At 43.1% G+C, this 22,104-nt stretch overlaps 1 protein-coding gene across 8 annotated transcripts in view; it reads right to left on the bottom strand.

Moving 5' to 3' along the window:
• LOC107269764 (TWiK family of potassium channels protein 18) overlaps window positions 1-22,104 on the bottom strand; it is a 146,643-nt gene that overhangs the window by 32,740 nt on the left and 91,799 nt on the right. For 6 of the 8 annotated variants that reach the window (XM_025087074.1, XM_025087076.1, XM_025087078.1 and 3 more), the window contains 2 exons: window positions 9,775-11,694; window positions 9,354-9,636 (listed from right to left, as the gene is read on the bottom strand). In XM_025087074.1, coding sequence (XP_024942842.1) covers window positions 9,354-9,636; window positions 9,775-10,128 — 637 coding nt within the window. In that variant the 5' untranslated portion in view covers window positions 10,129-11,694. Of the gene's footprint in view, window positions 1-9,353; window positions 9,637-9,774; window positions 11,695-11,782; window positions 11,860-22,104 lie in introns of those variants that run through there. The other 2 variants (XM_025087079.1, XM_025087081.1) reach the window with 2 other exon arrangements.

The raw sequence follows: 22,104 nt of genomic DNA, 5'->3' as shown, positions 1-22,104 counted from the left end.
ACGTCTTTACCCGGTCCCTGTCAAAATGCAAATATTCTAGTCTCCTCTAAAGTGCGAAGCTTTTCGGTGTTTCCCCAAAAGTGGATTCACGTTGAGTGGATTGCCTCGAAACTTGGTTCGTTCCTTCTGACAACGATCAGAATCGGTTATAGGAAGGATCCAGGCTCTTCCGAAGTGCCAATCAAGCTAGAGGGCATAAAATTTCAAAGAGCTTCAAATTCACTCGTTATGCCTATAGGGAGTCTAAAAGTGTTTGGAACACTCGCATCCTCTATGTATTTCAGGTCGAACATCTATTTATCCTCTTTTCTCGACCTCTAATGCATATTCATGATTTTTATGCCGAATGTCAGGACATTGTTATGCTAAGATCGCTAGTAAGGCTGCTCTTAGCATATTTCGACAATATTTTCGCTCGCTAGAGCCACTCCCCAGTTTCCAGCCGTTCCGTTGAGAGAGACTTCCGCTTCTCTTAATTTGCATTGGGGTCTTTAATTACTCTTTTGTTATTCTAGCTGCGACGTTACCGGTGTGGCCAGCCACTTGCACCCGTGGAATGCCCCTTTCGTGTTCGCCGTTGCACCTTTAAAAAGCCTTCTTGGCGTAATACTGATCTATGCAAGCTCCTACCATGTAAACTTTACGCGAGCACGCCTTTACGATCCTTTTCTTACGAGCAACGTTCACGGTTTATGTTTTGAACTCGTACCAAATTACATAGCCGGAAGTCTTGAACATTCAATATAACGTTGAATTTTACCCTTAGTGATTGAATGAAATTTTTTTTTATCGTCAAGAACTCAGCCACTCTTTGCAAAGAAGCTGAAGAGAATCGGAACGAGGTATAAATAAAATTTCCGTTTTCTCGATAGACGGGGGTATCAAGCGACGTCCGGACTTCGCTACAAGCAATACGATTCCAATTCGCGACCGTGAGAGTCGTGAAATCAACAGGAAAAATCTCTTTCAAGCATATATTTATGAAGGCAGTACGAATTGCACAACTTTTATATACGCCATTCGACGATAGGGAGATTCAAATCAAATGACAATTCAAAGGAGGGCGTACAGCGTAATTTGCAAAATGAAACGAGGGAAGCAGCAGAATATCTATTTGATTCGAGAAGAGAAGCTTGGACAGAAGAAATAGCGTTGCTTTCACTCCACTGCACGATGATTAATGCCCGCTCTTACGGAAAACACCGACTATGCCTTCCTGAGCATCTAATTACACTTGGAAATTATTTTTATACTTAAATAATGCTACGGCAACCTTATCCCGTTTTTACCTTATACTACCAGTTATTAATGTATTCCTTAAGAACTTCCGACGATCTTCGATTTTTCAAGCGTCGCCAGCAGATCGCGAAAAAACCTAATTTTTACCAAAGAAAAAGTTCAAATGGTGCGGTTGCTCTGATCTCTCTCTCTCTCTCTCTATCTTGAAAGGTAATATAATCTCTGTAGTCTGGAATGAGAAATGAGCATTCGACGAAGAGCTTTTAGGTACAACCTAATCCGTCAAGGAAATATTGCGTGACTCTCCGTCGTTCACTACAGGTTGGATATTATATTCGTTTCATGTTGGGATCGATCGTCAATGGAATCCACGTTGCTTTTATTCGACGGTTATTCATTTTGGAAAGGCCATCAATTTCAATATGGCCTGTCCTTTGCCTTGTTTCCCGTGTGCATTGGCTGTATAAATTGATACAAATACTCATGACGTTCAAAATTTAATGTCGGATAATTAAAACGTCACGCAGTCACGTTTTTGGGAGAAATTTTTTCTTAAAACGTTTCAGTTTTTCTTTAAATGTTTTTTCTTAACCCGATACCGAAAACGAACTATCTTCGAGAACCAACCTAACGTTACCTTCGGCCGTCCACCCTTCGCTTATGCATCCGCAAGCCAAGCGGGCGCCAGCCAATTCTTTTTTCACCGGGAAGTGACGAGCCGGTATGAACTGGGAGTTGGGTCGGAACAGGCCCAACTCCGCCAAAACGAGAGCTGTGACGGAATCTATCAGATAATGCGATAACTTAACGGATCCTGTCGACTTTTGGGGACGCTTAAAATCGAGAAACGCAACTGGATGCACGAACGGGAGCGGATGGTTACGGAAATGTGCAGCCGCTCAGGCTGCTAGGTTGACGTAGAGAGGGTCGGAGTATGAAATTCCTTCACCAATTAATAAATTGGGAGTACTCACCGGAGCTGGTGCAGCTAATCCCTGAAGGCCGAGAACTGCGACCAGAAGACACTCGGGTGGGCACTGCACTAGGGCATGGCACTACACCTCCGGAACACTCACAGAAAATCCATAGAATTTCTTGGATATCGCGAGAGCAACGCGAGAACTACACAAGCGAGAATTTTCTATACCGTATCGAAGCTATAAAAACTATCAACAGATAGTACGGGAGCGCGAGGCAGTTCGTGACACCTCGGTCGATGTCCCGAGACAGACTGCTTTGACAATAGCCAAATTCGAAAACTAACCATTCTGATCATTCTGATTGGTCGAGATCCTTATAAATAACTGAAAAAGTACCTCGTAGGAAGTACAGGTTTGAAAGGGGATGAGTTTAGGTTTCCTGAGGATTCACTGATGTTGCCAACCGAGCAGCCGAAACCCCCAGAGAATCGTCGACTCCCTGCTGAATAATGTAGCCAATTTTGGCCAGACTTTTTTTTGTCAAGGCCACCATTTCTTTCTGGAAGGAAACGTGACATGCGAAAACCAACCGAACTCGTTGCTCCAGTCGACATCTTTTTATCTAACCGAGACAGACATTATGACAGTTCATTATATTTATGACGTTTAAGACAAGTCCTAATAAATATTGAGATTTTTCTCAAAAATACAAGGGCGCTTTAACAGAATTAAATGTCCCCTTCGCTACTTGCAATTTCCACTTAGTTCAATTAACCATCGATCGACAGTGGTACCATGGTAAATGAAGAAAGTGCAAAAATTTTGCAAGACTTACAGCCAGGGCGAAACTACGTTAAATCTACCGACTACCCACGAGTTTCTGTAACCGATAAATCTCATGTTCTTATCTTCAGGAAACTCCCAACTTCAGTTTTTTCCCCCAGGGTGAAGTTTCGATTCAGAGAACCGAGTAAAATTCAGTTCCACTCATTTCACTGAACTCTCGCCGGTTCTGCAACCACCCGAGACATTCATTCTACCTGACAAATTTAATGCAGGTAATGAGAAACAAACTGGTGACATCCTGAAAGGCAGCCATTGTCCAGTACATTTGCAAGAATTATATGAAAGTTGGAAATATTTAATCATATAGGAAAATACGTAGGGGGTTATTTTCACCCTCGGTAACACGTCATACAAGTTTTAATGAAAATACGTTACCGGTAACAGCACCCTTCCTTTACTGCGGGGTTGTTCGGACCGCTACTGGATACACGAGGATTCGCCGTCTCTCAGTTCACGTCCCATTCTAGGTGAAACTTGTTAAAATTCTAGACGACGCTCCGCAGCATCCTTGTCCGTGGACGCTTAACAAACTTTCTAGTTGATTATATACCCTGCGTCCATTATATTCAGTCTCGTCCGACATTGTCCAGGTTTGAGTTTGAGTTAATATCATTCGCAGGGGTTGTTTGCGCGTCGACGACGTTACCGCAATAATAGTGATCCCAGAGAAGGGAAGATTCTACAGACGAGTCAAATGATCCTCCGTTCTATTCTCATCCGATTGCAGGAACGATGCAGTATGCTAATAATCCGATGAGAAATATTCTTTCCGACGAGTTTCTTTGGGATTTCCGTGTCGACCGGGAAGCGAAGAAGGAAAGAGGTCGGATACATAATTCCTACGTAGCTTTCGTTCTTATCGATTTTATATCCGTCTGCTGGGTTATTGTAAACACTGAAACGAAGGCATCGATCTTGCCGTGAAGGTGTCGTCATCCATAAAGAATGTATGAGATGAATCGTCTTAGTCGGTAACAAAATCTTACGAGTTCCACATGCGTTGGACGACGGGATCAATTTTATTTTTTATTACCCGATATCAATCTTGGAAGTCGCAATTGTTACGAGCTAATACTAAGCGCAGCATCCATATTCGTCTGGACCCTTTTGTATACATTCATCTACGAAAATACAGTCTGATCGGTTTCGTTCGGATAGACCGTATGAAAGGAACAGTATATTTTTTGGTGTGATAGGCGTAGCTAGGTGCGGGAGAAAAAAAAGAAAAAAAAAAGATGAAGAAAGAGAAAGGAAAAAAAAAACGTGAAATAACGCTGAGTGCCGCTCCGATTTTCGGTTTCCGTGGCAAATGACGGGTTTCTGAAATCAGCCAGGAATGAGAAAATCTGAGCTGTTGGAGGGGGCGTGAACGTATCGAAGGCGTTGTGGATGCGCTTGGGTGAACGAGGGGTTCGAGGAAGATTCGCCAAGCCGGAATTACAAAAGATAAAGGAAATGGGAAATGAAAACAGCTATTTCGGGTGGAACGGGGTTAACGGGGAGGGAGGGCCGTAGGAGAGTTTGGATCGTGACGCGTCTCAGTGTCCTGATGAGTGCGGACTGCGACTAGGGGCTAGAAGGCACGGATAGGTACTCACTACGTGTGGAGTGGGATGCTGACGTGATTCCATGGACCGTTTGAAATAGAAAGAAAGAAAAAAGGAAAGAGACCCTTTGCTTCTCTTTATACCTTTTTTTTCTTTCTTTCTCCTTTTTCCAATTCCGCTTATTTCCCCTTGGCACCTTTCACTATTGACTAAAAGTTACACTCAGCCACCATTTAGCTGACGATACAAGGTACCAAGTGCTTTTATTCAAAATAGGTTATTAGGGTAGGTAACAATTTTTAAGAGTTATATTCCTGCTTTCTATCAACCCTCCTTATGTATTTCGTGCTTTTTTATGATAAAGTCTCTTTTCTTTTTCTACCTTTTAAATACCCACTGCCTGCAGTACTGAATTCACGTAAGTGACAATGACGACTGATTCAGTGAGCTGTGCAGCGGAAGCTCCAAAAATTATGATTAGGTGCAAGTCGACCTGCCAATCCATTAGTGAGCCACTACCACGTCTTGGGTCTCTGGTTTCTGATTAAAATCCGCGAAGCTCCAAACGCGTCTCTTGCACCGCAGTTGCCATCGTCGTAACTCTTGGAGTCCAGGTAATTTCGACAGCCCTCGTTCAACGTTACCCTAGTCCTACATTCTGAACTAGGGAAAGCGTAGGAAGAAAAGACAGAAGAAGCTGAACAAAAGATTGCGAGACTAACGAAAAGTCGGAAGGGGTTGCTGTTGGGGTGTCTAAGCAATGAACAAATGAGACAAGCCACCCCGGTGCAGAGATTATGATGATGCGAAAGTAACCAGCAGGGATGATTAATGGACACTATCTACACTGTGATTACTCTTGGCTCAACATGCGAAACAACCTTCTGGTGGCTGACTGGGATGACTGGGTGGTTGCTCGGCCAACAGGAAAAATTTCATCCACCCTTAACTTTTCGTAACCTCGTTCGACCTAATCTGAATTTCCAGTTTCTTTTGAGGTTGACAAATAAAGGGACGAAGTCGCGGCGTTCTATTCATGTTTTCACTCTCTATGAATATTCATTATAATCCTCGGCTTTAATTTTTCGATCGTGTCGACAGTCGCCAGAAAGCTATATGGGGGGTATAATAAAATATAATAAAAATATCAAATTCTTATTTACGCATAACCGTATATATGTACAATATTTTTTGGCATCTTATTATTCTTCTTCTGATATGTATAAAATCCGATCCGTGACTACAAGTTATTCTCGCGGCTCCTGGCCAAATATTTAAAAAGCCAGAAATGGTGCATCGAGATTTTCAGTCGGGCGAAGACGATACATCATCCACGATGCATAAACGTTATTAGTAAAGGAAGAGACTTTTCTTTTGGTATTCCAGCATTGACACGTCGTAAAAGTTTCCTCGAGGAAAAATCTAAGAGAGTCAGACTATGAGAGCGTGGAAAAGAAGAAGAGAAAGGGTGAAAAAAGTGAAACAGCTATATCGCCTTTCGAAGTCCCTCAGGTTGGTACTGAATCTCTTTCGGTTTCGCCAATGAGAAATAGGCATCTTGGAGATGAGTACCTCTCTCTCTCCGTCTTCTTCCTTCCTTCAATGTTTGTCTTTGCCTTTCTGCACCCTGCATCCATATTTACTCCGTGGGAAGGCCGAAACATTGAAGGCATCGAATTGAAAAGTTTCACGAGCAAACGGACGACGAAGGGTAGCCAGAAATTTTTCGATATTCGTTGGTTAGATAAGAAGTAAAAACCAGGACATGAATATCATTAAAAAGCGATGAAAAATTTCAATTAAAATATAATTACGTAATACAGACTTGACGCTAATAACGATATATCGATATCTCGATAACCTTTATTTATCGTCATTATTTATCTGCATTCGTAAAGCCCGCGCTTCTCGTGCCCGTACTTCAAGGACTAATAGAATAATAAAAATGCTGAAAGCTTTTTCACGCGAAATTTAATAAAAATTTCGGAAAAATTTATTAAATTTCGCGAATATATGTTTCGCCGAAGGGTCTCGATAAATTCGAGCGTCGAGGTAAAACGGTGGCGTCGCGACGGAGGCAGGGAGAAGGTGTGGCGACGGGCGGCCGACGCTCTGAATTTTCTGCTGACGATCTTAGAACTTTGAGTGAATCCAGAGGGACGGAGTGGCGTCGCGAAGTTGAAACGCCTACAGATGATAACGAGTCGAGGTTCGCGTAGCTCGCGGCATAAAGCGAATCCTCTTTTGACGTGAAAAAAAAAACGAAAAAAATGAGCAACGAACAAGAGGCAGCGTATCCGGTTCACAGTAAACTGGCAACCGAATGAAATCGATCTCAATCGTGGAAAAGTGCTGCGCTTCTGGGAACTTATCTTTTTCGAAAGGCAACTTACGGACTTTCTCTCTGGGCCCGCAATAAAGAACGTTTCTTTATCCATGCCTGCCGGAGACACTGTGAAACTTCTCTTCTTTCATCCTTCTACCCATTTTACCACTTCTCTCGCGCTTCTCTCTTGCTCCCTCAGGAATGCCGGTGAAGCTTTCCTCCGATGCCGTTTTCCCCTCTTTTTTTGTACCCCGCCCAAGGATACAGCCGCGCGACTGTTAAGCGATTTAAAATATGAACGGCCCGAGTTTTCCAACAATATTTTCAAGCTCGGACGACCTGATAAAAAGTACTGCGATACTTTTCGTAATTAACTGTCGAAAAAAAAAAGGTACAATGTGGTTGGTAGAACAAGGACGGGACGTGGATGAAGAGCGCGAGGGGTACAGTCACGAGAAAAAGTTGAGTGGCTTTCCCACGACGGAAGGGACAAGGATGAAACAAAACAGCCAGTGAGTTAAGTTTACCAGGAGTGTGGTAGGTGGATCTGCCATGAGGGTTTCGAAGGAGCAAAATTAATTTGCGACTTCCCTTCCGTTCCACCCCCCTTTGCCCTCATAGCCATTTCCGGTTCGTCTCGCTATTAACTATTTCACGTTCGTCCGGACGAGGATGTTCTTATCATGAAACTTTCGCAAATAGTTACAGTCGCTTCAATTCATTGGTTTGTTGGCACTTTTTTTACCCAAAAAAGCTCCTTTCTTTCAAAAGGTACGAAAAACTTGACCCCCTTTATGTTGGGGTGTTATCTTTTTTTTTTATGATCGAGTCACTTAACGTACTCGAAACCATTCTTTGGGGTAAGCCTGACAATGAAAGCTTATTCGTTCGGCTCTTTCGTGCACTTGACGTTAATGCGGCCGAGCTAGCTTTTCCTAATTACGCAAATTAAATAATAATTATCTTCAGCCTCTCTTCCCCGCGACTTTAAAGCAAAAGTTCTTCGCTAAAGATTTCGACGAAAGTTCACACCAAATTCACGGCATCGCCCTGCAGGTTCACTAAGATTTATCCATTTATCCGAAAGTCTTTTCCGACCGGTGGAAGCGATCGGTATACAAGCTATACTTGACGGGCATCAAGATTACCAGGGGCGCCTCGAAAAATCTGAATGGCTCAACCAATTAAAATTAAACGGGCGTAACGACTCGGTAAAGGAAATAGAGTCTCCATTGAGTTTTTAAATATCGGCTAAACAATGAACTTCCAATCTATTCTAGTAATAACGATTTCGAACGTTCGGATGGCATTTCGCTCGGCTGAAATCCTGGGAAAATTCAAAGGATTATATGTTGTCCCATAGGGCATTCTGACATTACGAATTTTCTACAGTATCGCGAGACAATACTTGTCCGACAGACTGAACAACCATTATGCGCTAATGTTGGGCTTTATTTGCGCTGAAAATTGATGTCAGCCATATTGGCTCCTACGTGTTTTTGCCCTTTAGTGCTACGGCTGCTTAACGGTGCTTCTAGTTTCAGAGGAGTTCGCATTACGAATCGATGACTTGGCACTGATATTTTCTTTCTGCGAGTTTTTCCAAAAGGAAAAAAAAATAAAGAAACGTTTCTCAATGGTATATTTAACTAGCGATTTTCGAGCGGCTATTGGGGCATTAACAGCAGTAAAAAGAAAACGTAATGAGGTTTTGACGATGGTCAAATGCTTTTAGGAAACAATTGAGCGATTATACGCAGGATCTAGGATTAAGGTAGAAACTGATCTGACCTGAAGCTAAATTGGAAAATTATTCCCGTAACGAGTTAACCGGTCCAAGTTCCAAAATGGTGGGCTTGCCTATAGTTTCGCCAGGGCTGTTCACTCTGCTAGCTGTTCAAACGAGGCGGATCGGGGGAGGGAAGACGAGACAGAGTGCATAGTGTTTAGCTTGTTAAATAGTGGCGCCGACTCAAACAGAGAAGCCTCAGGGCGATACGAGACAGAGACTCTGCAGAGAGTTAAATTGTCTAGTATTTGCCCCCAGTAATTATCCTCCCTTACATCAATGTCTTTCAATCCCCCCTTCGGCTGACCCACTAATTATATACAAATATTATCGTCCTCCTATATTCCAAACTTCTTCCTATTCATCCCCCCCTCTAGCCAACCACCCGGGAGGTTCATTTCTTGCCATTTCTAAACATTCCAAGTAGCATACTTGTGAAATTTCACAAGTCAGAATGACAAAGTCCTTTTTCTTGGCTCTGCTCGTCAAGTCTGGTATAGCTCGGTGCATGCGGGTACGCCTTTATCTAATAATTCCAGACTGATCATACGTTCCGATTAGCCCGTTTCAGTTTTACAGTAAATTTGAAATTGTCAAAAATTCGCATACAAGTAAGATACAAAACGACGCAGAGGACGAGACAAATTCAAATTTCCATAAAGATATTGGATATTGGATTGACTCACCGATCGTTGTGAGGACGGTGAGAGAGTATAGAAAAGCTTTCGCAAAGTTCCACTCGTAGTCAGGAACTCGTCGCTCTGTCACGCCATCGTTGTGAGATCCCAGGAAGGTACCAGCATTTTGAGACGCTATCACGTCCTCCGTGATCCTTTTGACCAGTTGATCCTGAAACCGTGCGATTTCCTGACCGGCCAGCCTGGTCCAGTTTTCTCGATAGAGAATGTTCAGGGTCACCGTGAGCTCCCATATATTCTGCACTGTCCTCGCTCTGGCTTCGTGGGTTATCTGAAAATTTATATTTTCCCCTATTACGTAATCTATGCGTTATTACAAGTATCCGTTAAAATATTCCTCAATAGATTACACGGAGCAACAAAAATGAGAAAAAAAAAGGTCAAGCGCAATTTTATCTTTAGCAGTTACCTGCTTGAGCCACGCAGTTGTATTTCTTCGAGCAGGCTGATTTCCGCTGGCGATTGTTGTCGCTAGGGTGCGCTGATGTATACCATCGCTACCGCCCTCTATCGCCAGAAAGATAAAGCTACCAAGCAGGGTGTAAGAAACGAGTAGGGCGCATATGCCCAGATTAATGATGAAACCTTTCAGGAAGGAATGATGACTCGCTTTATCAGGTACACCTCCAAAGCAAAGACATTTTATTGGTCGTGAACGATTCTTGGATGGATCCGTACCTCTCTTGAGGGAGGACGTGTTGCCATTGTTGGCCGGCTTTAGGCCTTCGTAAGCTCTATAATGCCGTGCACTGTCCTTCTCCATTCTTCCGTGCTTTTAGTGCCTGCGTACTTCTGGGACTTGGGCCTAATTCACATTTGTCCAAGACAATATTCGGCTCGACGCTTGGATCAAGGGAATGGCTCACATTTATCGTCGCAGTAGGAACTCTAATCTCTGGTCGACTCGCGCTGACCTCGTGACACTATTATCATAAATTTCCACGTGGCTCAGGGACGATTCTTAGTTCGGGCACATTCCGTCCTCGAGCTCCCGGACGGCGCCATATTTCAGTGAGATTTTAGACTCGCATTATGTCTCGGCAAATTAAATTTCCTCCGCGCCCACGATTTTCGCGATTCCTTCGTTATCGATAAGGTAGATCTCGTTTTTATTCACTTCCCGATTGTCTTGGATTCTATGGGAATATTCGGGTCGCCGCGGGACGTCGACTATTACGATTAGGCGTTCGATAGCCTGGCAACGTTACTAAACAGTGATTTAACGTTCTCACGTGTGAACGCGTCGCCAAGCAAATCCATACTTTAACATCGCTCGACTACAGTACAGTCCCGTACAATCACGGCGTACTTTGCGCGACTTGCAAATGGCGATTTACTGTAAATTGCAATACTTTGTCACGGAGTGCGCTTGCACGCTGATGCATTGTGAATAATTCATTTTGTTTTACGGCCGAATAAATTATTACCGCTGATGGGAACGAAAGCCCGACGCCATGCGTCCCTCGCGTGGCAACGTGCAACGACGGTACCTTGAAATTTTTAGTTTACTTCCCGACGACACCGGCCGACCAAGCGATCGGTCGGTAACGAAGACGAACGAGATGTCGACGATGAACGCGCTTTCGTTTCATACGTCGCAAACGGATATGCCGATTAACGGGAGGATGACTGCGAAGGCGGCTGTAATTTTTTTTTTAATTTTCAAGGGAATTACACAAAAGAGGATCCTTCGAACGTTCAAGTCACTTTTTAGCGATTGGATTTAAAATGCCTATGTTATTTTTCACTGTCCTCCCCTCCTTGTCCCTCTTTCTCTACAGTGTCCGTTTGTTTGGTCTGCTTCTTCGTCGCACTCTCAGTCGTTGCCGGAATCGAGAAAAAGTTAAAAGTTCAGCATCTCGTCTCGAAGAACGCGATTTCTCGACGTACCTTGCGGCACGTCGTCCGCTTGCCGTGCGTTATGAATATCCTTCCTGCGTTCCTTTCTCCTCCTTCGGAGGACCTTTTCCGCAGGTATTCATCGTCCTTGACACTGAGAAACGGAAGTCCTTTTGCGGTCAATTTCATTATTCGGTATCTCGGCGGCCAGAGATCAACGTGGTCTGGGCAGAGCCAGTAATTTGCTTATATTTTCGCTACCCTCTGAAAACCTCCCTCAACCCTCCTGGAATCACCCACCACCATTTGTGTCCTTCTCCGTCACGTCGGTTTCAACGTTTCTTCTCTCTGTCTGTCTCCCTCATTACCTGATATCTTCACGAGTTTTCGTCCTTCCTCATACCCGATCCTGATCCTTTCATCCTTCCCTCCTTCTCTTTGAACTGTCGCGATAGCGCTTCTTTGCGTAGCCGCACCTTCGTTCCTTAATCTGCAAGAAAAACGAGGAGAGAAATTCAATTAGCTTTTGGAATATTTACATATCATTAGGTAGTTTTAAATTTGGCGGCGGACTGTACCCTTGAAAATTGAGTTCAGACCCTCAAGGCGACAAAAGCCTCATTGAGCCACGTTTCTCGATATGATGAAGTAATTTTTTTCAGATCTTGAAAATTTCCTTCATTTCGTTTTTAGTCATTTTTTTTCCCCATTCCTTCAGTTATCCAGCCTCCATCTCTCCTTCGCGAGACGAAGGTTAAAGCTCATTCTCCACACACAGCATCGCTAATCAAGTCCGCAGGATAAGAGCAGCTCTCCATTATACAGGACAGCTTTCAACCTTAACGCTTTCTCTAACCTACACGATGACCAAAGACATATCGATCCCTTCCTCTAAAGAAGAAAATTTAATTTTACTGAGATGCACTCCTTGAATAATCATCATCAGCCACTCGATCAATCCTCTGTGCATCATTCCCCAGCAGTGCGCTTTCGTTTTGGCTTATATCGAGAATATTAAGATTGCAAACAGCCAAGTACAATCATATATGCAAAAAATACCCAACACAGAATGTACAAAAAATGTATTATGGCATTAACACTTTGGTCGATCCTTCAGCAAAATCGCCATCAGAGTATATCACAAATATTAATCTTGTCCTAGTAATAATACTTAGCTGAATTCATGATAGAACCGATCTATTCGTAAACAGCGTCGACATCTACCATACTAGACTTAATGAAAAATCCGCAAGAGCGCAACAGCACGAGCAATTATCCAGCATAGTATAACAGCATATACATATAATATATTTGCAGTAAAAATTATGAAAATTATACCGCGAATTAATATATAAGTTAATATTGACTTTTGCAAAATATTGAGGGTTATAAGAGTCATTAAAAACCGTATCTAGGTTTGCCAAGTAAACCTGACGATCTTCTATAGGTAGGATTAGATCAACAATGAATACGAAAACATAAAGGAAACAAGTTTCTCGAATAGAGAAGAATGATCGATTGAATCAAAGACCTGAGTGAAATCAAAAACCAACAAAACTGTGGGTAAGTAATGGATGGACGGCGTCGATCCGTATGTAAACGATATTTGCATCTCGACATCCATAAATGCATAGCCGGTACGGTAGGACCACCAGCTAGGAGGGACCAGGGATCCGATCCCTTCATCCGTACGAGAACTACGGGGTGCCTCGGGTACACGACTCTATACGGTCTCGCTCAAACGTATTCGAGCGATATTTAAATTAGAGCCTGAGAGACGTCAGAAGCAGGCGACTCGTGAAATCCAGGATCTCCGGATAACCTGACGGTGATACGTCAGGAAGGAACTGCAAGGAACCCAAAGATCCCTAAGAGGATATTTCTTCCCGCTGACACGGACGTGAAGTGTAGCGAGGTAGACAGAGACACAAAACTATGAAGTAAGTAGATCATCAATCCTCAGAACGCTACCAACTCCTGGTTAATTTATCGTTACCCTGAAATAGCGGTTTGTCCTATTCTGGTCCCAAGCAACATATAATGTCAAAAAGTCATCTTTAAGACATCTTTTGTAAAGGAAGTTACAGAAGAATGGCTTTTGGATATGTATTGTGTGGGACGATGCTCGAACAGCATCCAATGTACCAAGGAACAAATGGTCAGTTAACCGTTGGAGCTAAATCGATACGACCCTTTGTAAAATAGGTAGGTTGTATAAAGGGAGTCTTTTAAAAGTAAATCTATTTACGGGTGGGTATAAAATTTTTTGATCTCACGAACAGCATCCCTATTCGGGTGAATAAGCAATTCATGGGTATTTGTTACGAGGCAGAGTAAAAATTTTCATCTTAAATTAGCATTAGCTATTAGCATTTTTAAACGGACGCTCAGCAGGAATTGAGTGATAACAAGAGGAATTGGTACTGGGAGATGATGGGGTAGCGAGATCAGTGTGCAATTTTTACGCTAGACCATTTTTCCATAGCAAATCTAGACTCGGCTACCTCAGCGACTTTTAAATTCATACCATTGTCGACTATTCCTTGAAAAATGTTTATTCAATTCCATTTACCGCCGAGATATTTACTCGCTTGAGATCTTTCCCTATCCCGTTACTCCTGCGTCCTCCAATTTCTATTTCTCCTCAATGAAAACATCCCTACCTTATTTCTATGCCAGAGCCTAGGCCGATGAAAGAAAATAAGTATCGTTCATTGAGAACGAATGCAGCATTAATGACAATGACGTATAATGGAATACATATAAAATTTCAAGCGTGGTCGATATAGTCGGTTGTTGCCAGCGACTATATTTACTTCAACTTCTGTTGCCACAAGTAGCAGACTCATTCGCATAGAGTCCACCCTGCTCCCCCAACAGCGGCAGATATTTATGACAGTATGGAAACTCTCGAAAATTTCATTAAACTACCCCGCTAGAGTATCGAGAGCTGACCCAGATTGTGAAAAAATAGAAATAAAATTGTGCGTTTCATCCCTTCGCGCAGGGTAGTTTAAAATCGTGAAGGTAAAACCGGGACGGCAGATGCAAACGCCATTATTATTCGTAGAGTGTCCTGTCATAGTGCTACATTGTTTTATACTACTTTATTTCAACGTGACTTCATACGTTCCGTTGCGTTACACAATACCAGGCCAAAGTGCGGCTCGAGTGGTAGATATGGTATATAGTCAATAAGGGTTGCGCTACTGTGGAATGTTAACGGTCTCATTTCCATGAGTAGCGCGAGTGACAAAAACTGGTGCGAACCGACAGAAAGTGAAGGGACCTGCAGAAACGAGATTCCTGATTCAACCAAGGATTTCCAGGACTATCATTTTCCCAGAATTAGCCCTTGCGGAGGTCTGTTAATTGGAAAGGGAGGAAGTGCCGGTGCGAACGCGTGGCTGAGCTAGATTCGAAGAATTTCGTCAGTGGTAGTGCAGGATGTTGTATTGGCGAAAGGGATGGGTCAGAGCGGATGCGTGAGTGAGCAAGAAGTAGGGAAGGAGGGAAGAGAGGGAGGAGGATGGAATGGAAAGGGACTGGAAAGGAGCTAGCAGAGCTGGAACAAATAATGGCGATACATTCCCCACAGCTGTTGGAGCAACTTCGTCGGCTTCCCCATACAGCCCGTGTGGTGTTGCGAAGAAAATGGAGTTGGAATTTGAGCCAGTACGACGCGGGGCGTCGCGGCGGTCTGGAAATTCAGTATAGTGTGCGGATATTCCATGAGAGGATCACGTACGGCGTCTTCTGTTTGGTTGTTATCTCAGTGTGGAAGCCACTTGGTGGTTTGGCTCGTTAGCCGTTTCAATGAAATCTATGACCTGGATCGAGATCCTAATTTAATAAAAAATTCAAGGGCCCAAGGATCTTTGATCAAGGATCATCGCACAGTTTCTCTTAGCAGTTAGCCAGAATCCCGGGTCTACGGTAGTCAGCATAGGAGTAGCCACTTCCTATGTGCCCCGGTCAGATTGACTTTGCTCGAGTTTCTGTAATCAAGAATATTTTTACATCTGGACCACGCTCGAATGCTGCGCCCTGTTCTTCAACTATCTCGACTTAATCGAATCACCTTTTCTTCGGTAGGTCCATACGAGAGAAACAATTGAATCCCGGTATGTTGCTGTTGTTTACTTGGTGGCACATAGAGAGCTCGAATCTTTGAAGTCCGTTCCGAATCTAAGTCAACCTCGCTGCTTGCCAGAAAGAGGCTACGTGTAGGTAGACTTTGGTATACCGAGATCCCGTCCTGCCACAGGACACAGCGAGAGCCAAACGAGGGATTTGGCTTGATGTTACTATGGGATTTCGAGTCAGTGAACCTACCAGGCAACAGCGTTACGCCACTGCAGTAAGAAGCAGGAACCAGCAACAGCGACACGAGTCGAGTGTAACGGAGTATTCCTTGCTCAGACATCCACTGTTACAAACTGAATGTCCTCAGTCTGCCTTACAGCTTATAACTTCGTAACTGATAAAGACGTCGAGGACTCATTCAAGGTATGCAATTTCAGTCGTAATTTTCCACTGTACTGACGAAAACTAGTATCCTCGAGTTACCATACAATTCTGAACGAAACCCTAATAAGCTTTGCTTGATGATTGGGACGGTCAGAAAGGGAGCTTTAAAACTAATCCAGTAAACGTATACGTACCAATCTGTTTGATTGGTTACATTCTCCAAGCGCTATACGACTCGCATACTATATTAGGTACATTCAATTAGTGACGGTATGACGATAATTTACTCGCGTTTACGAGCCTCTCCGTGTACGAGTAATCATTCTGATTTACAGGGCAAGTCTGGTTCAACGAATTCCACTTGCTCGTTCGATTCGTGTGACCAACAGAGCTTCGGTGTAATTAACGTAGAAATTAGCTCGTTCACGGTAGTGTTCACGGTAGTTCAGTCTGTGTCAGCCATTAGTTTTCGATATTTAAGGATAAATTTTTTGTGGAATTATAGAAATTACATAGGCATTCCTATTACTCGAGGTATTCGAGAGATATGTGATTCTCGAGGACTGCGCTTATAGGGGTTACTTCCTGGAGATGATGGTATCCCGGAACCTAATCCTGAAGCGGCAGCGACGGGCGTTAAGAAGCTGTGCTAATTTTCCGTCTGACGCGACGACTCGATTTAATTTGAGTCAACCTCCAGCAGGAGCGGGCCAGGGAGGCTGGGATGGATGTAATTACCATTAGGTCTGAAGGTAGCTAGGCTTCTAGGTAGGTAGGTGGGTAGGTAGGTAAGCAGACAGGTAGGTGGGCACGTAGCCTAGGCTGGGCTGTGATGTACTCAGGGCGAAGGGAATGATCCTCGTCTTATTACCGCATTATATTTTACAGAAGTCAGTCTGCCAGAGTTTCCACACTAAGCCCGGCCGCCACTGCCTCCCCTTCGAGAGGAGCCCAGACCAGCCAACCCCCTTCTGCTCAACCCTGACGGCCTTTCATATATATGCGAGTCCTTAATTCCGGACTGAGGGGTTGGTCCTTTCATCCCTCTTTGCCTCTCCTATACCCAGGGCTAACTTATTTCCTGGAGGTAATTCCAAAAGTTGAGTAGCGCGCCTTCGGCTCTTCGCTTCCCTTCGATTCGATTCGGCGAATAAGCATAACGCGAGTTGTGGCTCTTGAATGCCGCGCTAAAGGTTCCTTCACACCGGTGAACCTGGCACCCTTCCCAGCAACCAGGGGAACACATCACTACCCTCCGGCACTTCTTCACTTTCGAACCTCGAGAATTCGGAAGCATTCCAAAAGTTTTGCGACAGTCTACCTCAACTCGGAACTCGAAACCTTCTCGCTGGATGTATTCCATCGATTTTACTCGAATCCTGAAAAACTTTTACACCCTCTGGTTCTCAGGCTTTCCTCGTCCGTTGCGTCGCTCTGCCATTTCTTTCGTTGCGTTTTCCTGACAGAGACTCCAATAAGAGAAACTAAAACTGCCTGACGAGCATAGACAGCTATCTCAGATGGTCGGATGGTGCGCCTTTATATCTCAAGCCTGTACAATGAAAATAGATATGAAGTCTGACAGTTACGTCGATTCTTCTTGGAAAAGTGAAAAACTCAATAAAATTTTTTTTCAAAATTTTCATTTCATATCAAAAGACCAAGCGGATGGATGCTGTAGCGGAAGGTGTTATCGATTTTGGTTTTAGTCGTGTCAGTCATGCCAGTCAGGTCGGGATGCTCACAATATAAGGGTTCAGCCATTTTTCTTATTATTTTCAAATACAATCAAATTCCAATCGAGAAAAAAAATTATTCCTTCTCGAGACAGAAGAGTCAGGCTTAGGGTCGGTGACACGTAAGTGTCTTGGGTGTTGCCGACAGGAGTATCAGAGGGTATTCTAGAATCCTCATGGATGGCCCCGATCGACCTTTAAAAGCACAGGTCGCCCGACGCTTCACACGGTAGCTTTAATGTGCAGCCAGGCGTCCCGGCGCATTTCATAAAGGGCTCTAATGGAGCTCGAATTCGGGACATAAATAAAAGCCGTCGAGCAATTATGTCCTGATGAGGTTCCCCTTTCCTGACTCCTAGCTCTCCCACTATCACCCAACGACGTCTAGCGTCGGGACGCTAGTCAACGCCACGAGCTCTCCTCGCCTTCTTGGAATGTTATTTCAGAATTTCATTCCTAGAGAAATACCAGGAATGCTATACACAAGCTTCTCCTACTTCTAAGAAAAACCTTTTCTGGTTTCATCTTCTCATCTTCCTAGAAGACCATTCTCTTCCACCCTGGACCATAAATACGATCGTACTAAAAGAAAATTGATCGACCTCATGATCGGAGGAACAAATCATTCCAAAGCCGCATCGAACGTCGCCAGAGGACTTTGTCGAAGCATCGAACGAATAATTTTCTCAAATTTTCAAAGAACCGGAAGTCCCAATTCATACCCGTACTCTCGATTCCGAAAATTCTAATTGACCAAGCAGAATCACCTGTTACGCGTATCAGTTCCGGCCTACTTTCGCGTGCATTTCCGATGTGTCATCAATTTCCCGATATTCGGCTTTTCGTCTATCCGTGACTCGGTCCGCAGGGCCAATGGCTGATGGTCGTATGCAAATTGTCGTAGAACGAAATGACAAATTAACTATACTGACCATTCACACGGACACTGATTAATTACTATTTACTTGCAAATTTCCAGCACTTGCATTTACACGCCTCGTAATTCCCGTTACGCCGATGATCCCTGTTTGCCATTTATTATGAGCTCCATACCAACTCTGCAGCTGCCCTTCAACCTGCAACACGCTCATCCTCCGCATTTATCATCAGAACAAAATATATCCGCAGATCACGCAGCAGTCGTTCTTCTTTCTGCAAAAGCTTCCCCAGTATACTTGCCACTAATTTTTTTTTTTTTTCGTATTCCCAAAAGCTTCGAATGGCTTGGAACTCGGGCCGAAGCAACCACCGGGAGACTTATCGTCGATGTTGCGTTAAACCATCCAAGTTCCTTCGATGGTATACATGAGGCTATTAGTCGGACCGGTGAGCTAGGAACACGGTTCCCACAGGACCGAACTTCTCGGAACTTCTCTAACACGGCACAAATACAGTGCTTACGTTGGAAAGCTCCTTAGCAAATGATCCGTGCATAAATCCATCCTTAGACCCTACATCTATCTATATCTATCTATCTGTCTGTCCTAAGTATCCATTTCTTTGGTGCAGTACCGATCAATCGGAAAAACCATCCGAGAGCAATAAACGTTTTAATTAAACATCCCTGAGCTTTTCCTTCCTGAAACTCCCAGACCTGGATACGGTAACTGAAATGGATACTGGAATTGAGTTACTTCAGTATAGTTTCTTAGTTCCGACTTCTCGGATATCACAGAGGTCAACTGAAAAGGTCACCATGTACCTTGGACCAAGTTAATCTCGACTCTTTCACAATGCGAGCCTGCAAGAAACGAGTTGCTGTCGCGTAAACTTTCACGTGGAACCAACATTAATACAACGTACCCAGCTGCAATGCTAATAAGTTTTCTTACAATTTTTACGATCGATCAAGATCAAACTTTTTTGACCAACCCATTTGAAAATCTTTTTTGGAGTTCCTTAAATCTCGTGTCTAACGATCGTTCATAATTTCGCAGTCGCACTGAAAACCTCAATTGCTCCTAAGATCGGGAGGTCACGAGGTCGGTAGTTCGAGATACAGGGATCGCGCTCTGTGTTCGAAAGTTGTTAAAGCAGCAAAGGATCTAGCTGGCAGTAAATCGTCGATTCCCGAGAAACGGAAAGAGTAGCGAACCGCGAACCACCGACCGAAACCGATCCATGAATAGAAGGGATTAGCTGGATGGGGAATGAGCGTTCGGAGGATGGGACGAGGACGAGGTGGGATGAAGGGGGGCAAAGGGGGCAAAGAGCCCCTTCACGGGCCAGGGAACACGCGAAGATTCAATTAAATGAAAGTAATCACGTAAACGGGATTTAAATGCCGCGCGCGAAAAACGGATTGGAGCATACATATATAGTCGGCTCCCTTCGTATAAGCGTTCCGAATCGAACTTGATGAAATCTTAAGTAGCAATCATCGACCTACCGAACGACTCGATAAAAGCCCTTAAATTCATCTTAAGGACTTTGGCACAGATACGATCTCATCCATTTGAGAAAATACTCGATCGATTCTATACGTACCAAGTGCATTAGATATATCAAGCTGCTTGGAGTTTCTGCTATAATCAGAATCCAAGCATTTTTAATATAGATTTTATATTTACCTAGTTACTGTAATCTGATTTTTTTTAAGATCAAAATCTTTCTTTTTTAATGCACGGTATATCACTTCAGAACGCCACACGATTGTGAACTTTGCAGAGAGGCTTACTGATTTATAGGATTTATTAAATAGTAGGAAAGCTTTAATAATCGCTAGAAATCCTTAGGTCGATGTTTAATATCTGAAAGTGGTTATAGGGAAGCTTTGCCAATGTCCGTGAACGTTATCTGCAGTTATCACTGACTCGAAGCATTTCCGATAATTTCTAGTCCGTTTGATTTACTCTGCACTTTGATTCTATATTACTCGACCTACAGTATTATATTGTGTGTGATATCTTCATTTTATTTCTTCTTTCTCATTCTTCATCCTACAAAGACTATGGGACGTCGAAGATTTCTTTGAGTTTTTCTGGCACTACTTGGAACATCGTGACGGACGTGACGGACCTGATGGCGCCAACGTGGAAATCGGTTTCGACAGCATTGCAATTTTTCTCACGAATTTACCAAGCCAATGAGCTGAAGAACACGTACTTCGGTTTCATCCTTTTCTTTGTTTTATTTTTTACTCCTTTATTTATTCTACTCTTCGTTTGTTTCGTATCTTGGCTGGTTTCTCTCCGAGAGCGCGAGCCAGCCAATGCATAGCTCGAGTTGAAAGGAGGGGAAACTATGGGCCATTATTACGTTCGATCCCCTTTCAATTTTCCTGTAAAGTGCTGGGAAAATACTTGCCTATTCGTAAGCTGAAGACAACTTCAATTTCACTGAGAGATAGAAAACGTGTAGCGAGATAGTGGCTTCTGATAAATTTCTGCCAAGACGATACATATTCCTGGATACTTTGTTTCTTCTAATTGGAAATATAAATTGAGGATATACTAATTCTCGTAGAATCGTATTTACCATATTTCTTCCTAAGAAGTTTAGGATATTACTTTTGCCTATTTACGTGATGCTGGCAAACAAGAAATGATTCGCCTGGATGATAAGACGAGAGAGAGAAACCAGCTCTGGGAATACTGTCTCAGTTAATAAATTGGTCTGGTTACTTTTTCCTGCTTTATTTTGAAAAAATAAAATAAAATTCTTAACATAGCCCGAAGGATCCTGTATAATTTTCTTTGAGACTAAAATTTTGAATAAACAATGTTTTTTCTATATTTTTTTTCCGAACGATATTTTTTTTTTTTCATAAATACGAAATTATGCGTTACCTTACATCTGGTAGGGTGAAATTATAATTTTGTTGTCTTCCTGTTTTGAATTATAACTTACGTCGTGCAGTATTGCTTAAACAAAGTTAAGCAATATCAAAAAGTTAAATTCGAATGGAAATTTGAACGTGAGGCTGCGATTGATGTTACTCAGAAAAAAGAAAGAGGTATAATAACAGTTTCCAACGGACTGAGAAACTTCAAAGCATTTTTGAGAAGAAGTTGAGAAAATATCCAATTAAACATTAATTAAGGTAAAGCAGAGTTACCGCGTAACGGCAGATATAGGGGTCGGCTGGGTGGCTAAAGGAGGCTTGGATGCCCACAATGGTCGGGGATGCTCGACGAAAGGATAGAGTGGCAATGTAATTTGATTCTCGGTATCGTTAACCATCAATTGGATAACTGTGGTTGTCTGTTACGCTCAAAGGGTTGCGAAATCATCGACAAAGATAGCGCGACCCTTATGAAGGTTCGTCATATATATGTGAATGGAATGCGCACTTGAGCGTGAATCAGCCCTTAGTACTTTGGGATACAAGAGCCATTCGGCCAATCAACGAATCAACAAAACAATCGGTAGAGGGTTGAGAAAAGATACGACAAGAATAGTTCAAGTAGTGATAAAGAGTAAGGACTAATAAAAAAAAAAGATTCCACCTGATAAACACGTAACGCTATGCAAATCTGAGACAATAAAGTGTTTATTGTCCTGCCGACACAAAAATACCCCCGGATAAGGTCCTGGGGGTAGATCCCAGGAGGGTCTCAAGAGTGAAAATCGCAAATGTCTTAAAAGCTAATATTTAATTGACATTTTGAACGTCAGATATAGCCTACCTTAATTAAAGAATTGTGCCATAAATTTTGGACACTCGGTATATTATACGCGTACTCGTGTCTTCC

Source organism: Cephus cinctus, unplaced genomic scaffold (genome assembly GCF_000341935.2).
Source record: "Cephus cinctus unplaced genomic scaffold, Ccin1 Ccin1_scaffold0689, whole genome shotgun sequence".
In the NCBI taxonomy this organism is placed as follows: Eukaryota; Metazoa; Arthropoda; class Insecta; order Hymenoptera; family Cephidae; genus Cephus; species Cephus cinctus.
The sequence above is the reverse complement of the archived record's forward strand: the minus strand, read 5'-3'. Positions and strand labels throughout refer to the sequence as shown.